Source organism: Molossus molossus, unplaced genomic scaffold (genome assembly GCF_014108415.1).
Source record: "Molossus molossus isolate mMolMol1 unplaced genomic scaffold, mMolMol1.p scaffold_m16_p_4, whole genome shotgun sequence".
NCBI classification, from domain to species: domain Eukaryota; kingdom Metazoa; phylum Chordata; class Mammalia; order Chiroptera; family Molossidae; genus Molossus; species Molossus molossus.
Genome location: NW_023425377.1, coordinates 103,166,367 through 103,193,105, shown reverse-complemented (window position 1 = coordinate 103,193,105; position 26,739 = coordinate 103,166,367). Strand labels below are relative to the sequence as shown.

Sequence of the window (26,739 nt, the reverse complement as noted above, 5' to 3'; positions counted from 1 at the left end):
ACTGGGCAATATCTATGAAAATTAAAATTATGTGGCGCCTTCATGACCCACCTGTTTATTTCTGGGAAATCATCCTTCCGGTATCTCACAGAAGGGAAAAAGTATATATATGATTTAAAATAAATATGATTCAAAATAAACAATGACATACTGCTGCAATTGAAGACTATGTAGAGTTTGTGAGCTGATATGAAAAATTCTCCAAGATAGTTAAGGGAATAAAGCAAAATGCAGAATGATGTGTATACTACAGTTTGTTTGTTAAGAAAGAAAGAAAAGATCAATCTGGTCTGGGACAGAAAGCTGGGTGATCCAGGACAGGAGTGAGGGGACGATGATAATGTACATACCCTTTCATCGAACTTAATATACCGTGTACACATTCAAGAGGAGAAACTTGTTTTTAAAGAGCGATTATTAATATGTCAAAATATGGGCACACGGCTTCTCTGGTCTGCATCCTTCTGTGATTCCTTTGCATGAAGGAGAAAACCCAGCCCAGGACCACATGCTCCCACTCGGGCAGCTTTTGTCTGTCTCCCCAGAGAGCCTGTGGGGGACTTCTTGTTCGCCACACTCCAGCCCCGCTTTCTGTCCCTCTAACGTGCCATGCCCTTTTGCGCCTCAAGAATGAGAAAGTCTATGTGATTTTGTTTGTTTTTTCTGCTGCCTGAAATGCTTATTTCCTTTACTTATTCCCATCTTTTATCAGTGACTTCCACTGAGAAAACGCCTCCAATCTAAAGCAGGTTCCCTTATCAGTCTCTCAGAAAAGGGCGCAATGACATGTTTATTTGTGTGGATTTTACCTAGTGTCTGCTCTGAGTACCATCTTTTACTTTATCAGGAGGGGTCATGGGGAAAAAACATTTTGTGGCAATCCAGGGGATCTGAGTTCTGATCGTACGACTGCGGATCTGCAGCTGCCAGGAACTCGCTGACCCCTCTGTGAAGTCAGACAACTACACTAATTGATTTCTAAGGCCCTATAATTTATAGTATAAGAATACTATGAGGATATAATATAAAGTGAATCACACATAAGTATTTAATGCTGGTTGTACTCTTAAGATAATGTAAAATACATCTAAATATTGCATGCTTGCATAAAAGAATTTTATATTATACATGAAAGTTCAGTTAAATTTTCTGAGTAACTGAATTTTATGATTATTTCCCACAGTATAGTTTCTTGATTCCTTCCTTGCCTTTTACAAATGTGTCAGCCACCTAAATATCCAGATAATATTTAAAGATGTACTTAATGTATAGTCAAGATACTCTTGTATGCTAAACCCTTATTATTTTCTTACACTTTCTTTGCTGTAGTTTTATAAGGCATGATTTTTTATCCAACATCTACAATTTAAGTAGTTAGATCATAGAAGTCTTTTCTCATTCTTGTTTTTAATTAAATTATAAATCCACTACGTGGTGTCTATGGACAGAAAGAAAGAGAAAAGTTAGTACCTTTTTTCTTCTCTAAAGCTCAATTTTGAAGTTCTGTTTAAGAAGGCTAAACATTTCTGATTATATTGTGGTTTTGGGAGCAAGGAGATGTCCTCATTAAAAAACAAAACAAAAACACAACCAAAGAGCATTTTCTTCAATTAAGTTTAAAGTTTCTGTTGGCTGTTAAAATAGTTAAGTCTACAAATTGTATATTTAAAATAGAAGAATGTATCAAATAAGTACAATGTGATTCAATTAATGTGATGAACATTGTTTGCCTTCTTATCTCTCTCAGCTTTCCCAGTTGTAATAATAACTTGACTCTATCCCATAAGTATTTTTCATTGTCAAATTATTCCTCATGTACTGATTACTAATTATGAATTCTAGACATTCTTTTAACTTGCATTTTCTGAAGAGCTTAATAGCACCCTATGTTAGAAAATCAGTCCTTTGCTACAATGGACCACACAAAGCTTATATTATAATAATTTAGCAAACCCTTACATTATAAGAAGGAAATTGTTTTAATTATTTTTTTCTCTTTAGCGCCTGGTCTGATGGCAGTAATTGGAGGTCGTCCAAAAGTGTAAGTTTACTGACAATATGCTAAAGTCAGTTTTTTATATATTGTTCCCCTCACATAGTTTTCTGGATAGGGGTGAGAGGAGGTCTGGGGATCCGAGGCCTGTCCGCCTGGAACATCTTGTTCATAGACTCCTGAGACTCCTGGGAACCTACCATGGCTCTTGAACAGCAAGCTGGCCTTATCTAAGAATCACCTGTGCTGATTCTAGATGACTCAGAACAGTGAATTGGTCCCTAGGGTTAAAGTTCTCATGAGATAAATGGCTTTTCTAGAGAACAGAAAAATAAGGCCGACCTAATCTGTTTTTGCAACCAGGAATTTGCAATGAGGGAAATACGATTTATTGACAAATAAATACTTAGCTTCACCTAAGAAAATCGGAGGAAGGTGGCCACCTCCTTTAGGTTAGTTCTCCTACCGGATTCTGTGGTTCACCTTCTCTCGGTGGTTCTGTTTGTAGGAAATGAAGTCGATTCTTGTGCTTTAGTGGAATTTTCTAGCTGCTTTTGTTCTTTGGAGGTGAGATAAGATATGATATGTTAAGATTACTGGGTTCCAATATGTATTTATGTTAGTTTCATCAAGAAGGCATGGGTTCCTTTTTCTGTCTAAAAGTCTGAAAAGGCAGAAAAAGAGCTTCAAAAGAGTTGCCTACAGCTTAATCTTTTCTCTCCATTCTCTTCTGAACCCTCTACAACAAGAAGGGTTTCGCCTCCATTGGTCTTTCCAAACTGCCCTTGTCAAGGTCTCCCATACCTTTATTTTGCTTAATCCAAAGGTCTGTTGTTACCATCATTTTACCTGCACCCTAAGCATAATTTGGCACTATTGGTCATGATTCTCCTCCTTTAAATACTTTCTTAACTTGGCTTCCAAGGCACTACCTTTTTGTGGATGTCTCCTACCTGATTGCCTGAAACTTCTCCATCTCTTTGCTGGATGGTCCTTGGACCACTGTCCTTTTCTACCTACACTTACAGCTCTGATGAGTTCATTTCATCTTGACTTTTAATACCACCTATATGCCAATGGCTCTCAAATTTATTTCTCTAGCTCATTTGTCTTCCTTGGTCCTCAAGCTCATTTATTATCTGTCTACTTAACAACTCCCATTTGGATGCCTAGCAAACATCTCATGCTTAACATGTCCCAAACTCAATCCCAGTAACTCCCTCCAACCAGTTCCCCCTCTTTTCAGTAAATGGCAACTTCAAGCCAAAAACCTTCATGTCATCCCTGACTGCTCCCTTTACTCATATATATACAGGCTATCAGCCATGGTTCTGTGCCTGTGTCTTCAAAATTTGTCCAAAGTCTGGCCATTTATTGCCCTCACGGTTATCACCCTGGTTTCAGCTACCATCATCTCTGGCCTGTATTATTGCAACAATCTCCTAACTGGTCTCCCTGGTTCTACTTCCCACTATAGTCTGTTCTCAAAATAGAGTGACTCTTTTTATTTTTTATTTTTGTTATTGTTGTTGACATTATTACAGATGTCCCCTTTCCCTGCCCTCCTTTGCCCACGTCTACCCAGCCCCCACACCCCCTCCCCTGGCCTTCCCTATAGTGTTGTCTGTGTCCATGGGCTATGCATATATGTTCTTTCTTTAAACATGTAAGCCAGATGATATCACTCTTTGTTCCAAATCTTTAATGTCACCGAGAGTAGATGCAGAAGTCCTGAAGGTGGTCGAGCAGGCTCTGCCCAATCTCCGTTCTCCAGTCTCGACCTTCTCCCAGGCACTCGCTCTGCCCCAGACTCACACACTGGCCTCCCTTCCAGATTGCCTCAAGGTCTTTGCACTTTCTCCTCACGCTGACCCAAATGCTCATGGCTTCCTCCCTCACTTCAGGTCTTAGCCCCAAAGTCCCTTTTTATTTATTAATGTTTTTTATTGTTGAAAGTATTACAGATGTTCCCTTTTTTCCTCATTGACCTCCTCCTTGGTCCCACCCGCTTCCTGCCTCCCCGGCCTAGTGTCCCTGTGGATTGGTTGTGCACATATGCATATAAATTTTTTGGTTTATTCCCCCCCCCCCCCATGCCCCATTCCTCTGAGGTTTGTCAGTCTGTTCCCTACTTCCATGACTCTGGATCTCCTTTGGTCGACAGCTTATTTTGTTCATTATGTTCCACAGATTAGTTAGATCATGTGTACTTGTCTTTCTCTGACTGGCTTATTTCGCTCAGCATAATACTCTCCAGGTCTCTCTCCATGTTGTCTCAAAAGGTACGAAATCTCTCTATAGCTGTGTACTATTCCATTGTGTAAATACACCACAGTTTTTTTAGCCACTCATCTACTGATGGGCACTTGGGGTGTTTCCAGATTTTAGCTATATATTGACTAAGATCTTCTAATACTTTCTGTCCCCCACTCTGCTTCATTTTGTTTGAGGGCACTTATCACCATCTGACCTACTATCCATTTTACTAATTTATATTCTTTATTATTTTTTCAAATAAGTTTTCTATGTCTTTCTCTCTCTCTTCTTCTTCCGACATCCCCACCCCCACGGTCTTCTTGAAGTTGTCCCAGAGGCTTTTTTTTCTTTTTTTGATTCTTTTTTCTGTTTGCTGTTTTGGTTGGGTGTTTTTTGCTTTCTTATGTTCAAAACTGCTGATTTGATTCTTCGCTTCATCTACTCTACTGTTGATTCCCTGTAAATTCTTTATTTTAGTTAGTATATACTTCATTTCTGACTGGTTCTTTTTTATGGTTTCTATGCCTTTTTTATGCTGTTGAAATTCTCATTAAGTTCATTGAGCATTTGTATAGCCAGTGTTTTGAACTCTGCATCTAGTTGATGGCTTGTCTCCATTTTGTTTAGTTCTTTTTCTGGGTTTTGTTCTGTTCTTTCATTTGGGACATGTTTCTTTGTTTCCTCATTTGGCAGCCTTCCTGTGTTTGTTTCTATGTACTAGGCAGACCTGCTACATCTCCTAGGCTTGGTAGGGTGGCCTTATGTAGTAGGTGTTCTGTAGGGTGCAGTGGCACAGCCTCCCCAATCACCCAAGCTGGGCACTACAGGTGCACCCTCCTTCCGTGTGGGCTGTGTAAACCCTCCTGTTATAAGTGAGCCTTGATTGCTGTTGGCATACCAATGAGAGGGATTTACCCCTCCTCCTCCAGTGACAGAGACAGAGCTATCTGGTTTGGAGCGTGGTCTCCAGTGTTTCTCCAATGGGAAAAAAAACAAGGGGAGAATCTCCTCAGTTTTCTCTCCACCTCCTTTTCTGCCGGCCCAGTCAGAATCAACCCTTTCCAGTTACCCCTTTTCTCAAGCCCACTGAATTTAAGAAACTTTTCTGTTTCTCTCTCTTAAATAAGCCATCTTAATAAACTAAAACAACACGCCATATCTTCACCATAATGAGAGTCTACATAGTTAGAAAAAGAGATCAAAACTTCTTTGACTTTTTTAAAGCATCCAAGAATAAAATAGATGAATAAGTTGTGGTATATTATTTCAATGAAATACTGTACAGTCGTGGAAATTTACTATATGTAGCTGAATGATTTACAGCTATATTCAACAACACGCATGAATCTCACAAACATAACATTCAATGAAGTCAGGAATCAACGAGTATGTACTGTAATTCCGTGTATACAAAGTTCAACAAACAGGCAAAAATAAACTTGTGTTTGGGGGTACACATTTAGGTGGAGAACTATAAAGAGCGCTGGCTGGTGTGGCTCAGTTGGTTGGGTGCCATCCTGTGCACTGGCAGGTTGGCAGTTCTATTCGGGTCAGAGCACATTCCCCATTTGCTGGCTTATTCCCCAGTAGGGGGCATGCAGGAGGCAGCCCATCAATGTTTCTCTCCCACACTGATGTTTCTCTCTTTCTCCCTATTTCTTCCTCTCTCTCTTAAAGTCAACAAAAAAAGAACTGTAAAGAAAAGCAAGGGAATGATTTTTATCAAAGTCAGGACAGTGATTACTTTGTTGGAGGTGGTAGAGACTGGGAGAGGCAGGAGGGAACCTTCTTAGCTGCAGGCGGAAATCTGTTTCTTGACATTGGTGGTGATTATATAGATGTTGTTTTGTGATAAATCATCAAGCCGTACATGTTTATTCCTTGACCTTTTCTCTATAAATATTATATTTCACTATAAAAAGTTTAAAAAATGTTTAAGGATCCCAAGATATTTGGTCCCATAAACTTAATCTTACACACCGTGCAATTTAATAATAACATACTTTGTCTCTAGTTTCAACTCTTGGTCAGTTCAGTCCACAAATATTCAATGCTTTCTCTATGTCTCTGTTCCTTTCCTGTTTGTAACTTTTGTGGGTTTTTCTTGTACTTTGTTGTCTGCCCACATTAGATAAGTCGATTTCCTTCTGACCCTTATATTTGTTATTTAGGTTAGACTTAAATATTGGATCACACCAAAGGCCATTTATCTCTGTCCGTGTCTAGAAATTATGCCCTGGGTCCATGTAGACTTCTTTCAGGTAGTTACTTGGTCTTACGGGAGACTGGATGAAGGAGTGTACTGGTGAAAATCCAGAGGTTTGTCCTAGAAAAACAACTTTTTTTTTTTTCCTTACCCAAAGATATTTTTCCATTTTTTTGTACAGATAGAGTGGGAGGGAGAGAGAGAGAAAGGGAGAGAGAGAGAGAAACATCGATGTGAAGGGACACATCGAGTGGCTGCCACCCGCACGACCAACCAGGGCCAGGGACAAACTGCAACCGAAGTACGTGCCCTTAGCGGGAACCGAACCCGGGTCTCTCCAGACCGCAGGCTGATGCTCTAACCGCTGAGCCAAACCGGCCAGGGCGAAAAACAACTTTTTTATTCAATTTTCACTGACCCACTAATGCTTGCTTTCTGTGTATAAAAAGACTCTTTCTGATGAAGAAATCTGAGTGCTCCTTGGTAGGCTGAAAGAGAAATGCACACAAGAAATAGATTGGCGTATATGGTCAGTAAGAAAACGAGGCAGAGGTGGGCCAGGCATGGCAAGTGAGCGGAAGGCTGGAAACCCCACCTCCCTCTTTCTGAGCCCTCAGACTTAAAACCCTAATTATATTGTCCCTTCTTTTGTATTACATTCTAGATCTCCTGTTCTAAAATCATTTTCCTTCCTGTATCCCAAGAAAAAGGTCAAGGTAAGAGAGACTCCTTAATCTGCTACAGTAGTATCTTAATTATACTTTCAAGCATATGTAATATTGGTATTTTTTGGAGAGATTAGTCTTGACAAGCCTCTTTAACTGTATTGTTCATTGGGTTAAAAGATAAAAACTGTTAACGGTCATGGTTGGGGAATGGGTCACCCTAATTACCTGATTGTTCCTATCATGTGAAGATAAACCCTCCCCATGAACTGGATCTGTCTTGACTGTAGACCAAGTATATAACTACCTAGATGGATGGACTACACATGATTGCATCTGGATTTTTTTTTCTCAGGGTTACAATGTTGTATTGGATATTGTCTTGGTTGTCCACTTTTAAAGATATTGTACTTTGCCAATTATCTTCTGTCTAGGAATCAGAATTGCACTCACAGTGAAAATATGCTCATAAAATGTAAATGTCTCTGGTCATTTAAATTAAACAGAAAGAAAAAGAAAAAAACAAAAGGAAAAAATGAATGTTTCTAAACCTTCACTCATTAAACATAAAACTTTAGGGACCATAAGCCACCCTGAAAACACTGAGTTTCTCTAAAAAGTGATTGTCAAAGTAATCAAAATGCTTCTGAATTTTTTAGTTAGCAGAATTAAGACATTTTAAAAAACTAACATTTAATGTTAATAAATTATAAGAAGGGAGGGATCACATCTATCTTATTTACCACTATATCCCCAGCACAATGCCTGGCACATCATAATTTTCAAAAAGATGTTTAATGAATGAACGAAGTTCATGGTGGTAGGCAATATTATGTATATTATTTTCTTTAATCTTCACCATCATGTTAAAAGTTAGGTTTTGCTAATCCCCCCTTTATAGATGAGGAAGCTGATTCTTGGGGAGGAGAAGGGAGTTGCCCAAGGTCCCCCACACACCAACCAGAAAATGGCAGACATGGGGAACCAACAATGATGTGCCTGACTCCACATCTGACATTTATCTGATGATGACACTGGTTTTAGCAAAGACAGCTAGTTACCTTGCCAACAGCCATTTCCTTCCCCAGCCTTCATTAGAGCCCAAATTGGGTTTAGTGTTCTATTCTCTCAGGTGACTCAGGTAAGTCCTGATTGGCCTAAGCCAAAATAATTTCCCATGCCTACCCTAAACCATGGGTTCTGAGAGAATATGGCACAGTGAAGGAAGTACATGTAATTGCATGCATAGGGTACAGGTTGGAAAAATTGAGAAAGAACTCTAGAGAGGTGGATGGGGGCCTGGTCACAGAGGGCCTTGGGGCCAAGCTGTGGTAGGAGGCATATATCAGAGAGCAGTAGCGAGTTACAGGAGGATAGTAAGGATGTTGGGAACATGATGGTATTTGAACTTTAGGAGATCACTTTGGCAGCAGAGAGGAAAGCATTTTGGAGGAAAGAAAGGAGGTAATTAGAGATTAAGAGAAGCAGAGAAAAAGGAATAGGGGCTTTTAGATTCAAGAGATATTTAGGAGGTAATTTAGGTAGAATTTGGTGACTAGATGAGAGTAGTAGGAATTTGCAAAGAAATGCAGAGCTGGCGAGGGGCCATGGAGGAGGCTGCCAGACTGTGCTGGGGGCTCCGCTGAGGACCGTGACTGTGAGTTAAGGGCTCTAGTGCACATGGTTGAGTGATTTACTTACTGGGATTTTAGGAACAAGGAAGGCTGGATTGATCCACATTTGGTAACTATTGCAGAAGGAAATGGAGCAAGAGAAGTGAGAAGTTGGAGGTATGTTTAAAGAGACAGGTTGAAAGACTAAACCAAAATAAGAGGGAGAAGAAAGCAAAATCAGAAGAAGGTCTAATACATGGAGTAAAAGGACAGGACTTCAGTCCAGTTCTGGTGGGGAAGCAGGTATAATTGGAACAATGAGGATAACAGGAGCTTGTGATAAGAAAGTTGAGAGGTATGGTTGAAGATGTTACAAGTAGAGTAGCTCCAGGTAATAACAAGGGGAGAAGGATGAGATGATATCTGTGTGGAGATGAAGGGTTATTGGAGTTGATGAAGCCAAGGTGTTGGTTATCAGAAGGGTCATCCATGTGAATATGGAAGAGAACAGGATTGTGGTAGAATCGTAAGCCATGTTCCAAAGTCTCTGATACATGTCAGGGAGTGACGAGAACAACAGGAAGGGATGGAGGACAGTACATTTGAGAGGTACGGGTTTCAAAGGGAGGATTTTCATAGGAAATTGGAATAATGGTGAGTGGGCAAACACTAATAGTTCTTTAGCACTTCCTGTGCGCCAGCTTCTGTTCTAAGTGGTTTACATACACTGAACTAATTTATTTCTCACCTATGAGGTAAATACCATCATTATCCCATTTTCCAATATGGAGACTGAGGCTCTGAGACATTTAATGACTTGCTCAAAGTACAGAGCCACGATTCCATCTGGGCAGTTAGAATGCAAAGTTCACACTCTTACCCATGTCACTGACCTGCAGTGCTGATTCTGCTGGACAAGCCCAGCTAGCCCCTGTTGGTTAAATGGTAAGTTCAATAGCAAACTTCCTCCACTGAAGAGTGAAGGGAGGGTGTAGTATCTGCAGTGAGGAGCCATTCAGAAAAGGCAGAACATGACTGGTCCTTGATACAGTTCTTTGTGTTTTCTAGAGTCTATTTTATTTAGTACTTGAACATGATAGTGTGCCTTTGAACTATGTGTTAATCTGTAAACTGCCTGAGGTCTTTTCAGAAGTGGGTGCGGTATACTTTTAAAATAAATGGTTACGTTAATTATTAACTATACATACTCAATTATGTAAAGGAATTAATTTGGATCTCTCAGAGAATTTATACAACATTCAACTAAGAATGGCCCAAAAGAAACTGAAATATGCAGTCTTCGAAAGTACATGGCTCTGCTTTTTCCCTGGCGTTCCTAAGCTTTATGGTGAACTAATTGATTCGAGGTTCATGACTACCTATTAAGAAAAATTCTTGTTGTTGTTGTTGTTGTTGTTATTGGACAGACACTGTCTTATAAACCAAGAGCCCAAGAGTGTTAGAAGACATTATAATCCAAAGAAGAAGCTTATTTTGCTTGACTCAAATTAAATTCTTTTTCTTTTCTTTTTTTTTTTATCCTCACCCGAGGATATTTTTCCAGTTTTTTTGTTTTTTTTTTTTTGTACAGATAGAGTGGGAGGGAGAGAGAGGAAGGGAGAGACAGACAGAAACATCGACGTGAAGGGACACATCGAGTGGCTGCCACCCGCACGACCAACCAGGGCCGGGGACAAACTGCAACCGAAGTACGTGCCCTTAGCGGGAACCGAACCCGGGTCTCTCCAGACCACAGGCCGACGCTCTAACCGCTGAGCCAAACTGGCCAGGGCAAATTCTTTTTATTTTCTTAGAATTAAGTCCCAAAGAGTCTTTGAATAACATGTTAATCCAATGAATCACTGAGAAATGGACTTATTTGTCTTACAGAGTTACTACTCTTCCTGAAAAGTGTAGCTCTAAGAAGTGTAAACATGAGGAAAATATGGATTCATACAAAAGGAAATTTACGTTGTGATTGTAAACTTACTGTACCATGGACTCATAATGGGAAGTCTGCATCTCACAATTAAATTTAAGAACTCTGGTACATATAAAATAAGTTCTTTCAAAATGTGATTCAGGTTTTATTTATAAATGCATCTACTGAAATGAAGCCTAGTGCACACAGTTTATGCTAATCATTAACATGGTCATGGGTCACATTCCAAATTAAGAGTAGATTTGTCAGATATTGAGTCTCAATCGGGTAATTTGTAAAAACCAAATGATTTTTTTTATATCTGGAAGGTTCTGAAAGGCAGCTTTTGAAGGGTTCTTAGTGAAGCTTTGGTTTCTAGAAAAACTGGATGGTTTCTAGACCAAGTGGTCCTACACAAGGGGAAAGAAGAGACATTGGAGAATCGTCAGTAAAAAAAGATTATCCTTTATTTCTGTTATTTCTACTACCACTCCACTCTTTGGGAAAAAATGCTTTGTGAAGTCAGGAAGTAAAGGCAGTGAAGTTCAGTGCAATCCACTTCATCTGAAGCTTTTCCAGAGTCCAGTTTTCAAGGTTCTGAGTTCCCTGCTCAACTATCCGCAGGTGGCGGGGATGGTGGGAGGGGTGGGTAGAAATAAATGCAATCTTTTCCCTCAGGTGGCTAATAATATACTTGCATTTTATGTTTATTGTTCTCTTGCTTGTTTATATGGTTTTGCCACTTATGTATATATTCCTAAGAAATCTATTGCTCAGTTTAGATAATTTTGAACTTTATAGTTATGGAATCCAGCTGTTTTCTTCTGTAACTTAATTTGTTTGCTTTCCCCCCCACTCCCCACACACACACACAAAATTATCTTTTGAGATTTATCAGTGTTGAGGCATGGAGTAATCATTTACTATAGAGTCTTCCATTTTATGAATATACTATAATTTACAAACTTATTTTTGTTTTATAAGAACACTGACATTTTTGTAGGTTTTTGTTTATTTGCTTTGCTTTTACACACATGCTGCCTTGAACATCCTTGTATGTCTGATACTCATGTGCAAAGGTTTATCTGGGTATTTACCTGGAGGTAGAATTTTTGAGTCATGGGTATGTGCCTCTTTAACTTTATTTCTGGATAGTGCCAACTTGTTTTCCCAAGTATGAATTTACACTCATCCCTTCAGTATATGATTGCTTCAGAGTCTCTTCAACACTTGATATAAGCCAACTTTTAAATTATTGCCAGTGTGATTGGTACAAAGCAACATTTCATGTAGTTTTAATTTGCATTTTTCATGCATTTATTATCCATCCTGTTGCCTTTCTGGAGATGCCCACTTGTGTACTTTGCCCCTTTTTTTCTCTGTTGGGTTGTCTGTCTTTTTTGAGTTTCATATATTCTGGGAACAAATCCTTTGTTAGGTATATACGTCACTAATTATTTCCTCCCAGTTTATGGCGTTATGGGATTTATCAGTGAATAGAAGTATTCATTTTGATGCCATTTATTTCATGAAATGTTCATAATTGCGAAAAATGGGAGCACCCAAGAAATCTTTCAGTAGGTGAGGGGATAAACTGTGGTCCATCCAGACAATGAAATATTACTCGTTGCTAAAAAGAAATGAGCTACGAAGCTATGAAAAGACCTTAAATGCATAGTACTAGATGAAAGAAGACAATCTGAAAAGGTTACATATTGTATGATTCCAACTTCATGACGTTCTAGAAAAGGCAAAACTCTGGAAACAGAAAAAGGAATAGTGGTTGTCAGGGGTCCGGGAGAGGAAGGGGTAAATGGGAGCACAGACGGTCTTTAGGGCAGTGCAACTATAATGTGTGATAATGGTCAATTCATGTCATTATACATCTGTCAAAATTTGTAGAATATACAACAAGCATGAACCCTAATTTAAGCTATGGACTTAGGTGACAATGATGTGTGAATGTAGGTTCATTGTTGCAACAAATGTTCCTTTGTGGTGTAGGATGTTGATAGTGGGGAAGGTATGGTATGCATGCGTGAGGATAATGGGTATATGGAAACTCTCTTTACCTTTTGCTCAATTTTACTGTGAAAATCAAACTGTCCCCAAAATAAAGTCTTAAAAATGAGCTTATTTCTCCCCCAAGTTTGGAAGATAATTTTACTAAGAATAATTGTAGGCCGAAAGTTATAACACTTTATTTCCACCATTGCTGCTGAAAAATCAGCTGTCAGTTTGGCAGCCCTTCAGTGGTTAATGCTTCTTTCTTTTCTGGCCTCTTTTTTTCTTTGGCATGCTGCCATTTCAACGTGTTGTGCCTAGGAATCTCTTCTCACCTGGTTTGGAATTCACCGGGTTTCACATATCAGAGAATTTGTTCTTTCATTCATTCTGGAAATTTGTTAGCCGCTATCTCTCTGAATAATTTATTTTCCCTTTCTATTTTTATCTTTAACTACATGTGGAAGTATAAGACTCTTCTTCTTCCCCAAAATAAACTTCTTCAAGTTACTTTGTCTCTGTCCAAAGCCATAGAAAATGTGTCCTGTGTTGGAGTTTTTGGACCTCCCTTATAATCCACCTGAACCATGACCCACCCGAATTGTCCTCTGCTGTGAAAAGCCATTTGCTTAGAGTTGGAGAAAACACAGTAACACAAAACAATGTTTTCCATTGGTGGGGTTCATGGTAACCTGATTTTGGGCAATATGGTTGCCAAGTTTTCAATTATATATAATATTATTGAAACAGGAGGTGATCCAGCCTTGTTGGTCATGGAAAATGAGGGACCTATTTCATGATGGAAATGAAGTAGGTATATCACCAATTAATGTCATCTGTAGAATTTTTATATAGTTATTGGAAATTTAGGCCATGGAGTTTCTAGTGCTGCCAACGTATGGCATAAGTTTAAAGCTAATTTTTAATTTTTTTTTTTTTTTTTTTTTTTTATCCTCACCTGAGGACATTTTTCCATTTTTTGTTCAGGTAGAGTGGGAGGGAGAGAGAGGAACCGAGAGAGAGGAGAGAAACATCGATGTGAAGGGACACATCGAGTGGCTGCCACCCGCACGACCAACCAGGGCCGGGGACAAACTGCAACCGAGGCACGTGCCCTTAGCGGGAACCGAACCCGGGTCTCTCCAGACTGCAGGCCGACGCTCTAACCGCTGAGCCAAACCGGCCAGGGCTAAAGCTAATTTTTAAACTGGATTTACAACTCTATCAATTGGTTTAAAAAAGCCTCCTCTTCACCCTTTAATAAAAAGGCAAGACCCCTAATGAACTCTGCATAGTCTACTATGAAGTTATAAACAATAAAGAAATGGATAAGCTAGTTAACAGCTCATGACAGTCTCCATCTGGAAACATTTGAAAGCTAGCTTACCAGAACATATTCTGAATAAACCTGTAGGTGGGCACCTGGTGATGACATTCAGTATGGCCATATCCACTTTTGCCAGATCACCATCTAAAATTATTAAAACCTGTTATTGTCAGGGATCTCAGTTTTTCCCAGAATTTGCAATGGCAGGAAATATGAGCAAGCTGAGACTTCCGGTCAAGATGGCGGGTAGGTAAACGCGGTATCGCGTCCTCCCACAACCACATCAAAGTTACAACTAAACTACAGAACAACCATCATTCAAAATCGCCTGAAATCAAGCTGAATGGAAGTCCTACAACTGCGGAATTTAAGCAGCAGCCACATCCAGACTGGTAGGAGGGGCGGCAGCGCGACGGGCTGTGGTGCGACGGGCTGGCCCCACACCCACGTGAGGTGGATAAAAATCAGGAGGCTCCCGCGGCTGGGAAGGTCCTTCCTGAGGACTGAGGGGTCCCCGTCCCACACCAGGTGCCCCGCTCAGGGTTCCAGTGCCAGGAAGAGAATCCCCATAACTTCTGGCTGGAAAAACCAGCGGGAACTGAGGCTCAGGGAAGCTGAGGCGGCTGGAGCCCCAGGCAGCTCCTTAAAGGGCCCGCACACGGACTTATCGGACTCTCTCCCTCTAAGCTTGGAGGGGAGGCAGCTCGAGGGGCGCCAGAGACACACAGGGAAGAACTGAGCTGTTTGGCGCTGGAGCTAGGGCTGGAGAGGGGGCTTCCTCGGGGACTAACGTGCTGTAAGAGGCATTTGTTCCTTTGGTGAGCCCTTCCCTGGGGCGGCAGACAGCCGCCATATCTGGGACTCTAGCAACCTGGCTCACACTGGTAGCCCCGCCCTGGTGACTCCCTGAGGCCCCGCCCCACCCAACTTTCAGGCCCACCCAAGCTGTTGCCAGTTGCTTAACCATAGGATTGGCCTGTCTTGGATCCTGCTTCAGGTTTTCCTAAATTCTTTCAAGCGAGCAGCATCTGGTCTCAGTGAGCCCCATACCTCTCGTTAAGTAATACACAGAAACAAACACAGGGAGGCAGCCAAAATGAGGAGACAAAGAAACAGGTCCCAAATGAAAGAACAGAACAAAACCCCAATAAAAGAACTAAGCGAAATGGAGATAAGCAACCTAACAGATACTGAGTTCAAAATACTGCCTATAAGGATGCTCAATGAACTTAGTGAGAACCTCAGTGAACTTAGGGAGGGCCTCAAGAGCATAAAAAAGGACCAGTCAGAAATCTTGGCTACACAGTTAAAATTGAAGGAGGCATTAACTGAAATAAAGAATAATTTACACAGCTTCAATAATAGAGCATGTAAATCTAAGGAGCAAACCATCGATTTGGAATATAAGGAAGCAAAAAATGCCCAATCAGAACAGCAGAAAGAAAAAAGAATCCAAAAAAATGAGGATAGTGTAAGGAGCCTCTGGGACAACTTCAAGCGTGCCAACATTCACATCTTGGGGGTGCCAGAAGGAGAAGAGCGAGAACAAGAAATCGAAAACCTGTTTGAAACAATCATGGCAGAAAACTTTCCTAACTTGGTGAAGGAAATACATTCAAGTCCAGGAAGCACAGAGAGTCCCAAACAAGATGAACCCCAAGAGGCCCACACCAAGACACATCATCATCAAAATGCAAAAGGTTCAAGACAAAGAGAGAATCTTAAAAGCAGCAAGAGAAAGGCAGCTAGTTACCTACAAGGGAGTTCCCATTAGGCTGTCAGCTGATTTCTCAAAAGAAACTTTGCAGGCCAGAAGGGAGTGGCAAGAAATATTCAGAGTGATGAAAAGCAAGAACCTACAACCAAGATTACTCTATCCTGCAAAGCTGTCATTTAGAATCGATGGCCATATAAAAACTTTCCCAGACAAGAAAAAGTTAAAGGAGTTCATCACCACCAAACCGTTATTATATGAAATGATGAAGGGTCTTTTTGAAGAAAAAGATAAAATATATGAACAAACGAAATGGCAATGAATACATATCTATCAACAATGGAATCTACAAGCAAAATGAACAGGTAGAACTGAAACATTCTCATAGATACAGAGAACATTTTGTTGGTTGCCAGTTGGGAGGGGGGTTGGGGGGATGGATGAAAAAGGTGAAGAGATTAATAAGTACAAATTCATTGCTAGACTGACAAACCTCAAAGGGAAAGGGGTTGGGGGGGTGGTGGGAAGAAATAAACCAAAGAACTTATATGCATAACCAATGGACACAGACAATAGTGAGGGAAAAGGTGGGAGGGGGGCAGGAGTGGGACGGAGGGGGTCAATGGGGGAAAAATGTGGAACATCTGTAATACATTTTACATCCAACAATAAAGATTTAAAATAAATAAATAAATAAAAAGAAATATGAGCAAGCTATGAACCCTTTGCTTATTAAAATAACAGTGGCACCAGTTCAGTCAATTGCTTTTGCCTTAGTAACCTTAAACAAGAAAAAAACAAGCAGCAATTTTAAGCAGACTAGACAGGATGGGAGGAGAATAAGGTGTCCCTTTGTTTAGATGAAGCAGTTTGGAGATTATAAAAAAATAATCCAGGAGTAAACACAGAATACCATTCCAACTGATATTTATCCCCCGCCTATTCTAGACATTGTGGTTCCAATTCTCACAGCACCTGCATTGGTCACGAAGAAGATCAAAAATAATTGCCAGTGCCACCTTACAAAACAACAGATAACTAAAACTCATGCAGCTTAGTGCAGCATTTCGTGAGAGTTTGTATGTTGCAGGCACTGGTTGTGCCAGGCACTGGGACTCAAAAAAGAAAAAGACATGGCTCCACCCTTACATACTTACGTAAATGAATGCATTCATGTAAGTAAATTTCAGACATGCTATTCTAGATTCCGTGCCACAGTATGACTTGACTGTTCATAGGTGTGAGCCAGATGCGCCACACCCTGATAAAAAGATGAGGCTGACACGGTGATTATGCCACATAAAGCTCCATTGTGAGGCTCTGGCACTTGAGAGGTGTGCCTCCCATAAATTCTCCGAGGACTGGGTGAGGAGGCTGGAAATGCCTTTTCAGGGAAATTTTACTGATGAGGCAGCCATCAGTCATTAATCCACAACAATGAGTCTTTTGATTCCATGTCAGCCTCGGGGCCATACTTGTTAGTGCTTCTTCGGCTCAGTTTGTCCCCGACTATCAGAGTTCACCATCGCTGTCTGCTCACCTTCAGCAAGCAGAGGCAGACCTCCCCAGCTCAGAATACTTGCCCAGAAGAGAAGTATGTCGTTTGCTTTTTGTCTGTTTTTTGCACTGAGAGGAATGACCAGGCAGTATGCTTCATGTAGTTCCATAAAAGCAGAACTTTTTTAAAAACTGGAATTAGTTTCCAAAACAGAACTTCTAAGGTGGGAGTAAAGAACTGACGAATTTGGTATTCCAACTAAACTAAACTAAACCTTCTTACTCATAAAATCTTTTCTTTCCCATTTCTTGGCTTAAAAAATGTTGTTGTTTTTTCAGGTTGATATCAGGTTGATTAATGGAAAACATATTGAAACCTTCCATGAAGATCTCACCTTGACACTGGATACATTGGCTTCACCAAATTTACCCAAGATAGAAGAAGATCTAAAAGGTACATTCATGTTCTCTGTTCGATATGTTCTGCCAAAGTAGTTTTTATTTCCACTCTTCCTTACTTTTTTCTTCCAGTGTATGTTTAGTATGTGTAAAGATGGATTGGCAGGTATGTAGGACACTTTGGCAGGAAGTGCTAGTGTCATTTATCTGAGGCCAAGGCATGGGTAGGCATACAGGACAGTTGGGAGTTTGGTTCATGATATTGAATAGACTTGAGATTTATGGGGGAAAATGATGGTCCTCCAATTCAATTGGTCTCTCATGTCTTTGTTGATGAGAGGATCCAAAAAAAATGTAATAGTTGTTTCATAAACCAAGGATAGCCCTGAACAAGTGGAAAGCTAGTTTTTAAAGTGAGTTCAGAGAGACTCACTTTCAGAAGAGTGATTTATCCTGTAATACTCTAGTGAAGGTAGCATAGGTACACCAAAGGCAATCACTGTTACAGAAATAGTCATGAAGGCAACATTTGAATCAGAAAAAAAGAGCTTTGGAAAGCCCTCAGCCTTTTAGAGATTCAGCTTCAGGAAACTGAAATAAATCCACGGGTCTACTCTGACTTCTCATATGCCTTTGTATGTTTGGATTAGTTTCCAACAGTTTGTCCTTTGGGCTTTCCATTGGGCAACATCGTCAAGAATTCCTTATGTGAGCCCTGGCCAGTTTGGCTCAGCGGTTAGAGCGTCCGCCTGCGGTCCGGAGAGACCCGGGTTCGGTTCCTGCTAAGGGCATGTACCTCGGTTGCAGTTTGTCCCCGGCCCTGGTTGGTCGTGTGGGTGGCAGCCACTCGATGTGTCCCTTCACATCGATGTTTCCCTCTCTCTCTCTTCCTCTCTCTCCCTCCCACTCTGTCTGTACAAAAAATGGAAAAATAATGTCCTCGAATGAGGATTAAAAAAAAGCCTTATGTGAAGGTTTTCTTTTAGGCATCATTTCCTCAGGGACATCGTCATCCTTTTAATCACTATCTCTTTCTTCATTTATGCTGATAAATTGCCTTCAATTTTCTCTAGAGTCTTCATGTCTAGAGTCTTTCCACAGTGTTAGCATTCTTACTGTGGGTCCTTCCTTCTGTAATTCCATTTATAATTTTACTTCCCCTGTGAACTACTTTTTGCTTCTTTGCTATACTTTCCTCTTTCTTGGCCAATTTGTTCCTTCAAAAATCCAGTTTTGTGAAATGTCATGAGGGTTTATCATTGGGAAACCAAGGAGGCAACACAACTACACACTTTGCCTTGTGTGTGTGAAGTGAATACTAATTACACAATTACATCCAATTCATATATCGTGGTAATGTTACCGAAAGGGGGACGGGGCCCTGAGTGGGTCTGCCTAGGGCTGGCCAGCAGTGTGTGGGCTCTTCACTTCTTGCAGGGATGATTTCACAACACAGGCCCAGGTGATTTGTGAAAGCTGGGGACAGAGAAACAAGGAAGGGCCTAGAATAGAAGAAGCAACAGGACAGGAACTGGTGGGGAAATGAGCCCAGGCTGGGCTGCTTTGGGTCACTAAGAAGTCACAGAAAAGGGGACCTCTGGGACAGGTTCAGGGGGTTAGCCCAGGACGAACTACTGCTGCCCATTGCTGGCCTGGTTGCAAGCCTTGTGGGGTCCCTCAGAGTTTAGAAGATGCATGCCTGGTGAGGGCAGGAGAGAGGGAAGGGAAAGGCACTGGCGTGCTCTGGGGAAGGAGAGCTCACTGGGTCCTCCTTCCTAAAGGCTTTTAAGGGTAGAAAGCTCAGGGGGGGGTCCCAGGGGAGGATCTCAATAGACTATCCATCAGCTTTCCAGGTGGGTCCTTTCAGGGCTGTGGTCTCCACTGATTGGTCAGTGCCAGGGCAAGGGGTCATTAGTTAATGCAGCTGGTCCTGAGGTCAGCCATGGTGTCACTTGTCTGGTTTTGCTGCTTTATTGGTCCTGGAGCTGCAGTGCAACTGAGGCCTAGATATTATCTCTATGGAAGAAACATCAGAGTAGGAGAGGTTACTCTAGGGACAAGGTCCTTGTTTTACCAGTTTTGTCTCATGCTAGGTACCCAGAGCTTTCCACCCTGGTGACCTTGTGCACCTGGCTGTAAATTGCTTGGCCAGTTTTTTTTCTTTTTCAGCTATCTTGTCTCAGTTTCCCTACCCCACTTGCCAAGGAATGTTCCTAGCTTCTTACTCACCTGCCTCAGGAACTGTGTTGTTAGGGGACTTGTGTTAATGGACTAAATCATAGTAACAGAAATGCATGCATTTTGTAACTGTACATTTTGTAAAAGTGAGTGTTACCAGAGAGGGGACCTAGCCTTGAGGGGGTCTGCTTAGAGCTGGCCAGTAGTGTGTGGGTTCTTGACTTCATGCAGTTAAGATTTCACAACACAAGTCCAGGTTATTTTGAAAGGACATGTATTCAAGCTGGGGACAGTAAACAAGGAAGGGCCTAGGACAGAAGCAGCAACAGAAGAGAGACTAGGTGGAGAAATGAGCCTAGACAGACTGCTTTGGCTCACTGAGTCAGAGAAAAGGGGGCCCAGGGTGAGCCATCACTGCCCGTTGCTGCCCTGGTTGCAAGTCTATGGGGACCCTTGGAGTTTAGGAGATGCCTGCCTGTGAGCGCAGGAGAGGGGGGGAGAAAAGGCCCTTACTTTTGAGGGTTTTTAAAGACTGGGAAGATTTTAGGGGAGGATCTCTATAGAACATTCATCAGCTTTATACCGATGTGCCAAAAGGAGATTTATTTCTTTTAACTTCATCTGTCCTTGGGTGTGGTTGGCAAATGGCACTAATTGGGATTTCTGCTATCAGTCACCCTGAGTAGGGTGATTTAAGCTATTTATCCTCTGGTTGAGGAGAAGTACAAACCATTTACTCTTAAGTGTTCTTGGTTACAGGAGAAAGGATTTTGCAATTTACTGAATGGCTGTAACCTTCTTGGCCATTTAACTGTCTGTTTTCCTATTCTGCTTGTCCTGGCTCACCAGCCTGTCTCAATAGGACTGCTATATTCAGAGGCTGTACACTAGAAGTGTCCATGTGTTTCTTGGCCTAATTTTAATTACCACATGCTTATGAAAATTGCTTTGAAGATATTTTACAATTGAGGATTTACTCCCACTTGTTTGAAATGGTTTTCTTACAAATTCATTTTAAGGAGGTCTTACTGTTTTTTCATATTTTTTACCTTGATCTTGGTGAACTGGTAATTATTTCATGGTTCCTGCATTAAATTAAATGCTGTTTAGTCTTAGTATCTATAACATTTTGGTCTTCCACAAAGATAAGATGTGGCCCTGGCTGGTTTGGCTCAGCGGTAGAGCGTTGGCCCGTGGACCAGTGAGTCCCAAGTTTGATTCCAGCCAAGGATATGTACCTGGGTTGCGGTTCATCCCCGGCTCTGGTCGGGGTCGTGAGGGAGGCAACCAGTTGATGTGTCCCTCTAGCAATTAGGAAGTTACACCCATTTACAGTGGTATGAATATCTCAATTAACATTGTCACCTACTCATTTTATTTTTGGTTTTACATAAAAAATTATAATTTTTAAACCAGACATATATCTATGCGTCATAAATGTCTAGTGTTCTTAGAAGTCTAAGGACACATATATCCAGCCTATAGTGCTGAGCCTTCCAAAAAGGAATGATATAATTGTGACCAACTCTGCTGCTCTATGTAACTTCCCTGATAGGACAATCACATTTCATATAACCATCTTTCCATTTCCTCATATATCTCTTCAATGTTATTCCATTGGTAGATCTACCAAGTGGATCACTGACATACCGCTTAGAAGATCTGGCCTATACAAGAAGCGGGGACAAAGGCAACTCGGCAAACATAGGTATGTTTTTTGCTTATACAAACCATCTTTCACATCTCTAGAATTGATTTCTGTCACTTACTAAGTTTTCATTTGGATTCAAACAATAAAAGTTGTGCTTACTGTGTTGGTTAAAGCGTATTAAGTTATCCAGTGCTATTTATTTTCTCACTGGTGTAACAAACAAAAATGTATGCTTCAAATTAACTGTGCCTTTCAATAATACATTTTCTCAAAAAGATAATTTAAACACACGTGGGGCCAGAGGACCCACTCCTGTATCCCAGTATTCTACTGCACTTGTGCCAGTTGACCTGTTGACAAGTGCTCCCTTTTAATCTTCTTTTCCCTAAAGTTCTCTGAATAGTACAATACTTTATCACCGTATTTCTATATTTCCTCTATATCTTTTTAAAGAATATCTCTTCGCCTCTTAAAACTCTTTTCTCCTCCGTTTTCTCCCCAGAAATTGCCAGATCCTTTTCTTTTCTCCTTAGAATAACTTCCCTGAGTTTTTGTTTGTTTGTTTTTGTTCCTTTTTAACCTCATGGAATACCATTTACTCATCTCTTTACCGAAATCCCAAGAATAACCAGACTATTGTTTAATGAATGCCTTTAAGTGGATAGTAAATGCCTTTGTCCTTTCGTGAAAATAATATATATAAAACCAGAGTGGACGTAAATCTACACTGTCTAGTGAGTTTGCAAACTGAGAGGAATACAGGCGTATGCACTTATTACAGTGCCTGTGTCTGCAGTGTTATAGGCCATGACTCCGCTGACACTGTGTCTGTCCCTGGAAGGCTGTCTGCATTACGCACAGGCGTTGATGGGCTTCATCTTCACCATTATCCACTGTATTTATTGGAGCTGTTTGAGCTGAGATGACTAAAAGACATGGGATAGCCAACCTGTTATTTCTGAACATTCCCTAGCACAGTGATTTTCAACCTTTTTCATCTCATGTCACGCATAAACTAATTACTAAAATTCCGCTGCACACCAGAGAATATATTTTTTGCTAATCTGACCCCCCTAAAAATAGGTATAATTTTGATTGATTTAATAAAAGATAATAGTAGTAGTAATTAATTACTACTGCTACTTTTTAAAAAAGTAGTTCCAGAGTGCCTTTTTAAAAAATCAGGTGCCTATACTTATATATAAGGATTTCTGGTACCAAGAATTAGTCAATCAGATTCATCTTTATTATGTGGTGAAGCAGTAAGATGCAACTCTATTATATGACTATATATTTATGGTTCAAGACAGGACATTCACATTGGAGCACTATTGTTATATTGGCTGTTGTCATTTTTTTATTAGACTATCTAAGGGAATAGAGGTCAGTGCCCTGACTAAATAGTATTGCATGCTTTAAAAATTCTTGCAGAGCACCAGAGTGCCCTGGCACACTGGTTGAATAGAGCAGTGAGCATGGTTATCAAGGTCCTTGACCTCTGGAACTTATAGTCTTTTGAAGTTAATATTCTAACATTTTTCATTTGATTTTTGCATCAGTCTTCCATCCTCTGTTCTCCAGTTGCAGCTATTTGTCATATGCTTAGTTTGAAACATTGAGGGAATGAAAGCAAAGTTATTTAGAATTTCATAATACCCTTTGAAATAATTAGAGTTGCCAGACAAAATAATGCCTTGTTAAATTTGAATTTCAGTTAAATAATGAATAATTTTTAGTGTAAGTATGTCCCATGCAATGTTTAGGTATGTCCTAAAATAGATATATCTACGTCTGGCAACTCTAAATTAGAGAAACTCTGTACATTGCCAAAGCAGGGAGAATGACATTCATCACTAAGAGATACAGTTTGTCCACTGTATCTCCTCAAATCCCCTCTCCCCCATCCCCATCAGACACACAGTATCCTCACAGAATCAGAGTAATCAGATCCTTCAAATCAGTGAGTCATGTTGATAAATCTTCAGCATATGTGCTTAGTAATGTGATGTTTTGTACACAATAGGCGTCATAGCACGGCACCCTCTCTACTACCCGTACTTGAAAAAATTTCTCACTGCTCAAGCCGTAGAAGATTATTTCCAACATATTCTGCATAAAGACCAGCCTGAAGAAAATTCAGTGATAAGGTATGGTTCAACTCAAGTGATTGGATTACCACAGTTAGATTCGGGCCTTATACTAGTTGAGCATGTTGATTTTGAATTAGGACATCAATAGCTTTTATTTGGATTCTAGGACTTTTATCTCTTGCTTAAGTTATGGGAGACACAGGGAAGCAGAAGACACGATTGTTATCCTTCAAAATGAACTGGTTGTCTTCCTGAATTAACACTCTTTGAACACTAAAGTGACAAGATCTGGAACATCCAGAAGTCAATATGAGAACCTTTACCACATCCTAAATTGGATGGTCCGAAGCCCAAACGTAGGAGATGGGAGAGAGCTGTGTGACGTGGACTAGGGAAAAATTTGAGAGAAATAGTAGATTGGCCCTTTAGGTGGTGCCTCACTGTCAGAATCTTAATATAGTTGAATCATATGCCAGAGAAAATCTATTAATAAAGTGTAGGTCCCTTTTGGTTGCTTTCTCTAAGTGAAATGTAAATAGTCTAATTTCCTTAAAATTACAGAATTTTTAAGGAGTATATGCAATATTTTCAAGATGTCAGATAACGTATACATTTAAAAACTAAATTACATATGTAGTGTTTGATATGATTATGTTATATATTTTTAAAGATCATTATTTTCAATGAAAAGTAAATTATACAATTTTTCTTTTAATCAGATTACTATTTCATTATTCTTAACTTCCATTTATTTTCTGATAGCTGACTTTTAGAAACTCATTTATCTGTTTTTAAAATATGTTTTTATGGATTTTTTAGAGAGGGAGGGAGGGAGAGATAGAAACATCAATGTGAGAAACATCAATCAGCTGCCTCCTGCACGCCCCCTACTGGGGATCGAGCGCACAATGCCGGCATGTGCCCTGACCAGGAATGGAACTGAGACCTCTCAGTCCACGGGATGACATTCAATCCACTGAGCCACACCAGCCGGGCAGAAATTCATATATCTTAACAGTTTAATCTAAGACCAGAGGACGGAAATAATTAGATGAGTTTATTTACCAAAATGAACAATCAGAACATTCAAAACTAAAGGTTAGTGTAATAGATGCTACAACTTTATTTTTGTTTTATGTTTCTTTTTTAAATGTTATGTATGTAATCTCTTAGTGTTTTATTTGTTGGTACATAACTCCAGACTCCCACTTCATGCACAGATGCTACTACTTCTAAATAAATAGTCTTTTCTGTGGTCTTTGATTTTGGAATATGGTCTCAAGAACCGCTTAAAACACATTGCAGGGTTTCTCTGTTTTAGTTCATTAGTGTTTTATGTGACTAAAAGCAACAGTGAGATTCTGTGTTACTTTTTATACTCTTTCACCCCAAATAAGGTCACTGTACTTTTCACACTGTAGGTGGATCTTTTTAAATGTCTTGACTTATTTTAGATGTTTGGAAATGTCAGGTAAGTAGCTGTTAGAATGGAAAGTGCTACTGCACTTTGATAAAGGAGATTAGAAGGCAGAACATTGCAGTTACAAGGTTTATGCAAGAGTTTAGGGAAGACAGGCAAGGACCCATACCAGACAGATCACTATCAGTGTTTTGAATAGAAAAGGCATTTGAAATAGGCTGGGGTTGCAACTGAAGAATCACTGGAGCAAGGCTTAATTGAGGACTGTGATCCAGTAGACTTGGATCAAAATAGAGTCAAGTTACCCTGGCTGGTTTGGCTCAGCGGTTAGAGCGTCGGCCTGCGGTCCAGAGAGACCCTGGTTTGGTTCCCGCTAAGGGCATGTACCTCGGTTGCAGTTTGTCCCTGGCCTTGGTTGGGTCATGCGGGAGGCAGCCACTCGATGTGTCCCTTTCATGTCAATGTTTCTCTCTCTCTTCCTCTCTCCCTCCCACTCTATCTGAACAAAAAAATGAAAAAATGTCCTCAGGTGAAGATTAAAAACAAAACAAAAATAGGGTGAAGTTCTTGGCAGTTTGAAGCCCATTGACTTAGTTACACAGGACAGACTTAGGGAAGGCTGAGGTCACAATCAGACAAGTTAGCAAAGCATATGAGAATTTCCTATTTATTTATTTATTTATTTATTTATTTATTTATTTATTTATTTTTGTTCGTGTCCCTAGCGGGAACGGGACCCAGTACTCTCTGGTTCTCAGGCTGACACTCCAGCCGCTGAGCCAAACCAGCCAGGGCTATTAAGAATTTCTTAAAGAGCATAAGACAGCCAGACAACAGAAGCTGAGGTCTGGCTCTGAGGTAGTACTAGGTATCAGTTCCTATAAATTTATTTTAATAAGAGGTTATATTTAACTTAGACCTTTTCTTTTTTTTAAAATCATCACTGGAGGATATGTTTTTATTGATTTGAGAGAGAGAAACATCGATCAGTTGCCTCCCATACCTGCCCCAGCTGGGGATTGAACCCGAGACCTGCGTATGTGCTCTGACCGGGAATCAAACCCACAACATTTTGGTTTATGGGACGATGCTCCAACCACTGAGCCACCTGGCCAGGGCTAACTCAGACCTTTTCTCTGTCCAGGCAGATACACAAGTCTTCCATAGACAGCTCTGCCACTGTGTCAGTATTTCTAAGACTGTGTTTGTTGGGGCAAATCATCAGCTACATTTTCAAACTACAAAAACCACGTTTGTGTGGGACAGCCGTGCTCTGCCTGGAGTCTCTCTGAGGCCAAGTCTTCTGATTTACTTTAGCTTCCTTCTGGAATTTTTACTCCGATCCCTCCCCACCCCCACATCCTGGGCATCTGGCCAAGCTTATAAAAGCAGGCTTTGGATCAAGGTTTAGACATACATAGCCTATAAAAATGTCTGATTTAGTAATAATTAATCTCCTGTGCAACTGTATTTAGCTCTAAAAGGCTATGTGTGTTTAGCAGTTGCTCTTACTGGAAACATATCTACTGAGGTAGGTTGGAGATGATATAAATTTCTCAATCAATGGGGGGAAATCTAGGAGCATTTCCTTTACTGTCTCCTTATTAAATCTTTTAAAACTGCTGAACTGTGATCTTAGGTTCCTGAGTGTTGCTGAGGAAGGCCATTTACTAGTGTGGTGGGATTCTGCTGTGATGTTAACCTGTCGAATGTCAGCTAGATGATTCTTAACCACGGCATTTGGAAACCAGTGGGGTGTTTTCTGTTACCGCAGTGACGGGGAGCAGTACTGGCACTGAGTGGAC

At 40.5% G+C, this 26,739-nt stretch overlaps 1 protein-coding gene across 1 annotated transcript in view; it reads left to right on the top strand.

Moving 5' to 3' along the window:
* LOC118643977 overlaps window positions 1-26,739 on the top strand; it is a 99,788-nt gene that overhangs the window by 54,547 nt on the left and 18,502 nt on the right. Inside the window, exons 14-18 of the mRNA XM_036282279.1 lie at window positions 2,002-2,041; window positions 7,120-7,171; window positions 17,536-17,650; window positions 21,398-21,481; window positions 23,448-23,571. Of these exons, the coding sequence (XP_036138172.1) occupies window positions 2,002-2,041; window positions 7,120-7,171; window positions 17,536-17,650; window positions 21,398-21,481; window positions 23,448-23,571 (415 nt within the window). The remainder of the gene's footprint in view (window positions 1-2,001; window positions 2,042-7,119; window positions 7,172-17,535; window positions 17,651-21,397; window positions 21,482-23,447; window positions 23,572-26,739) is intronic.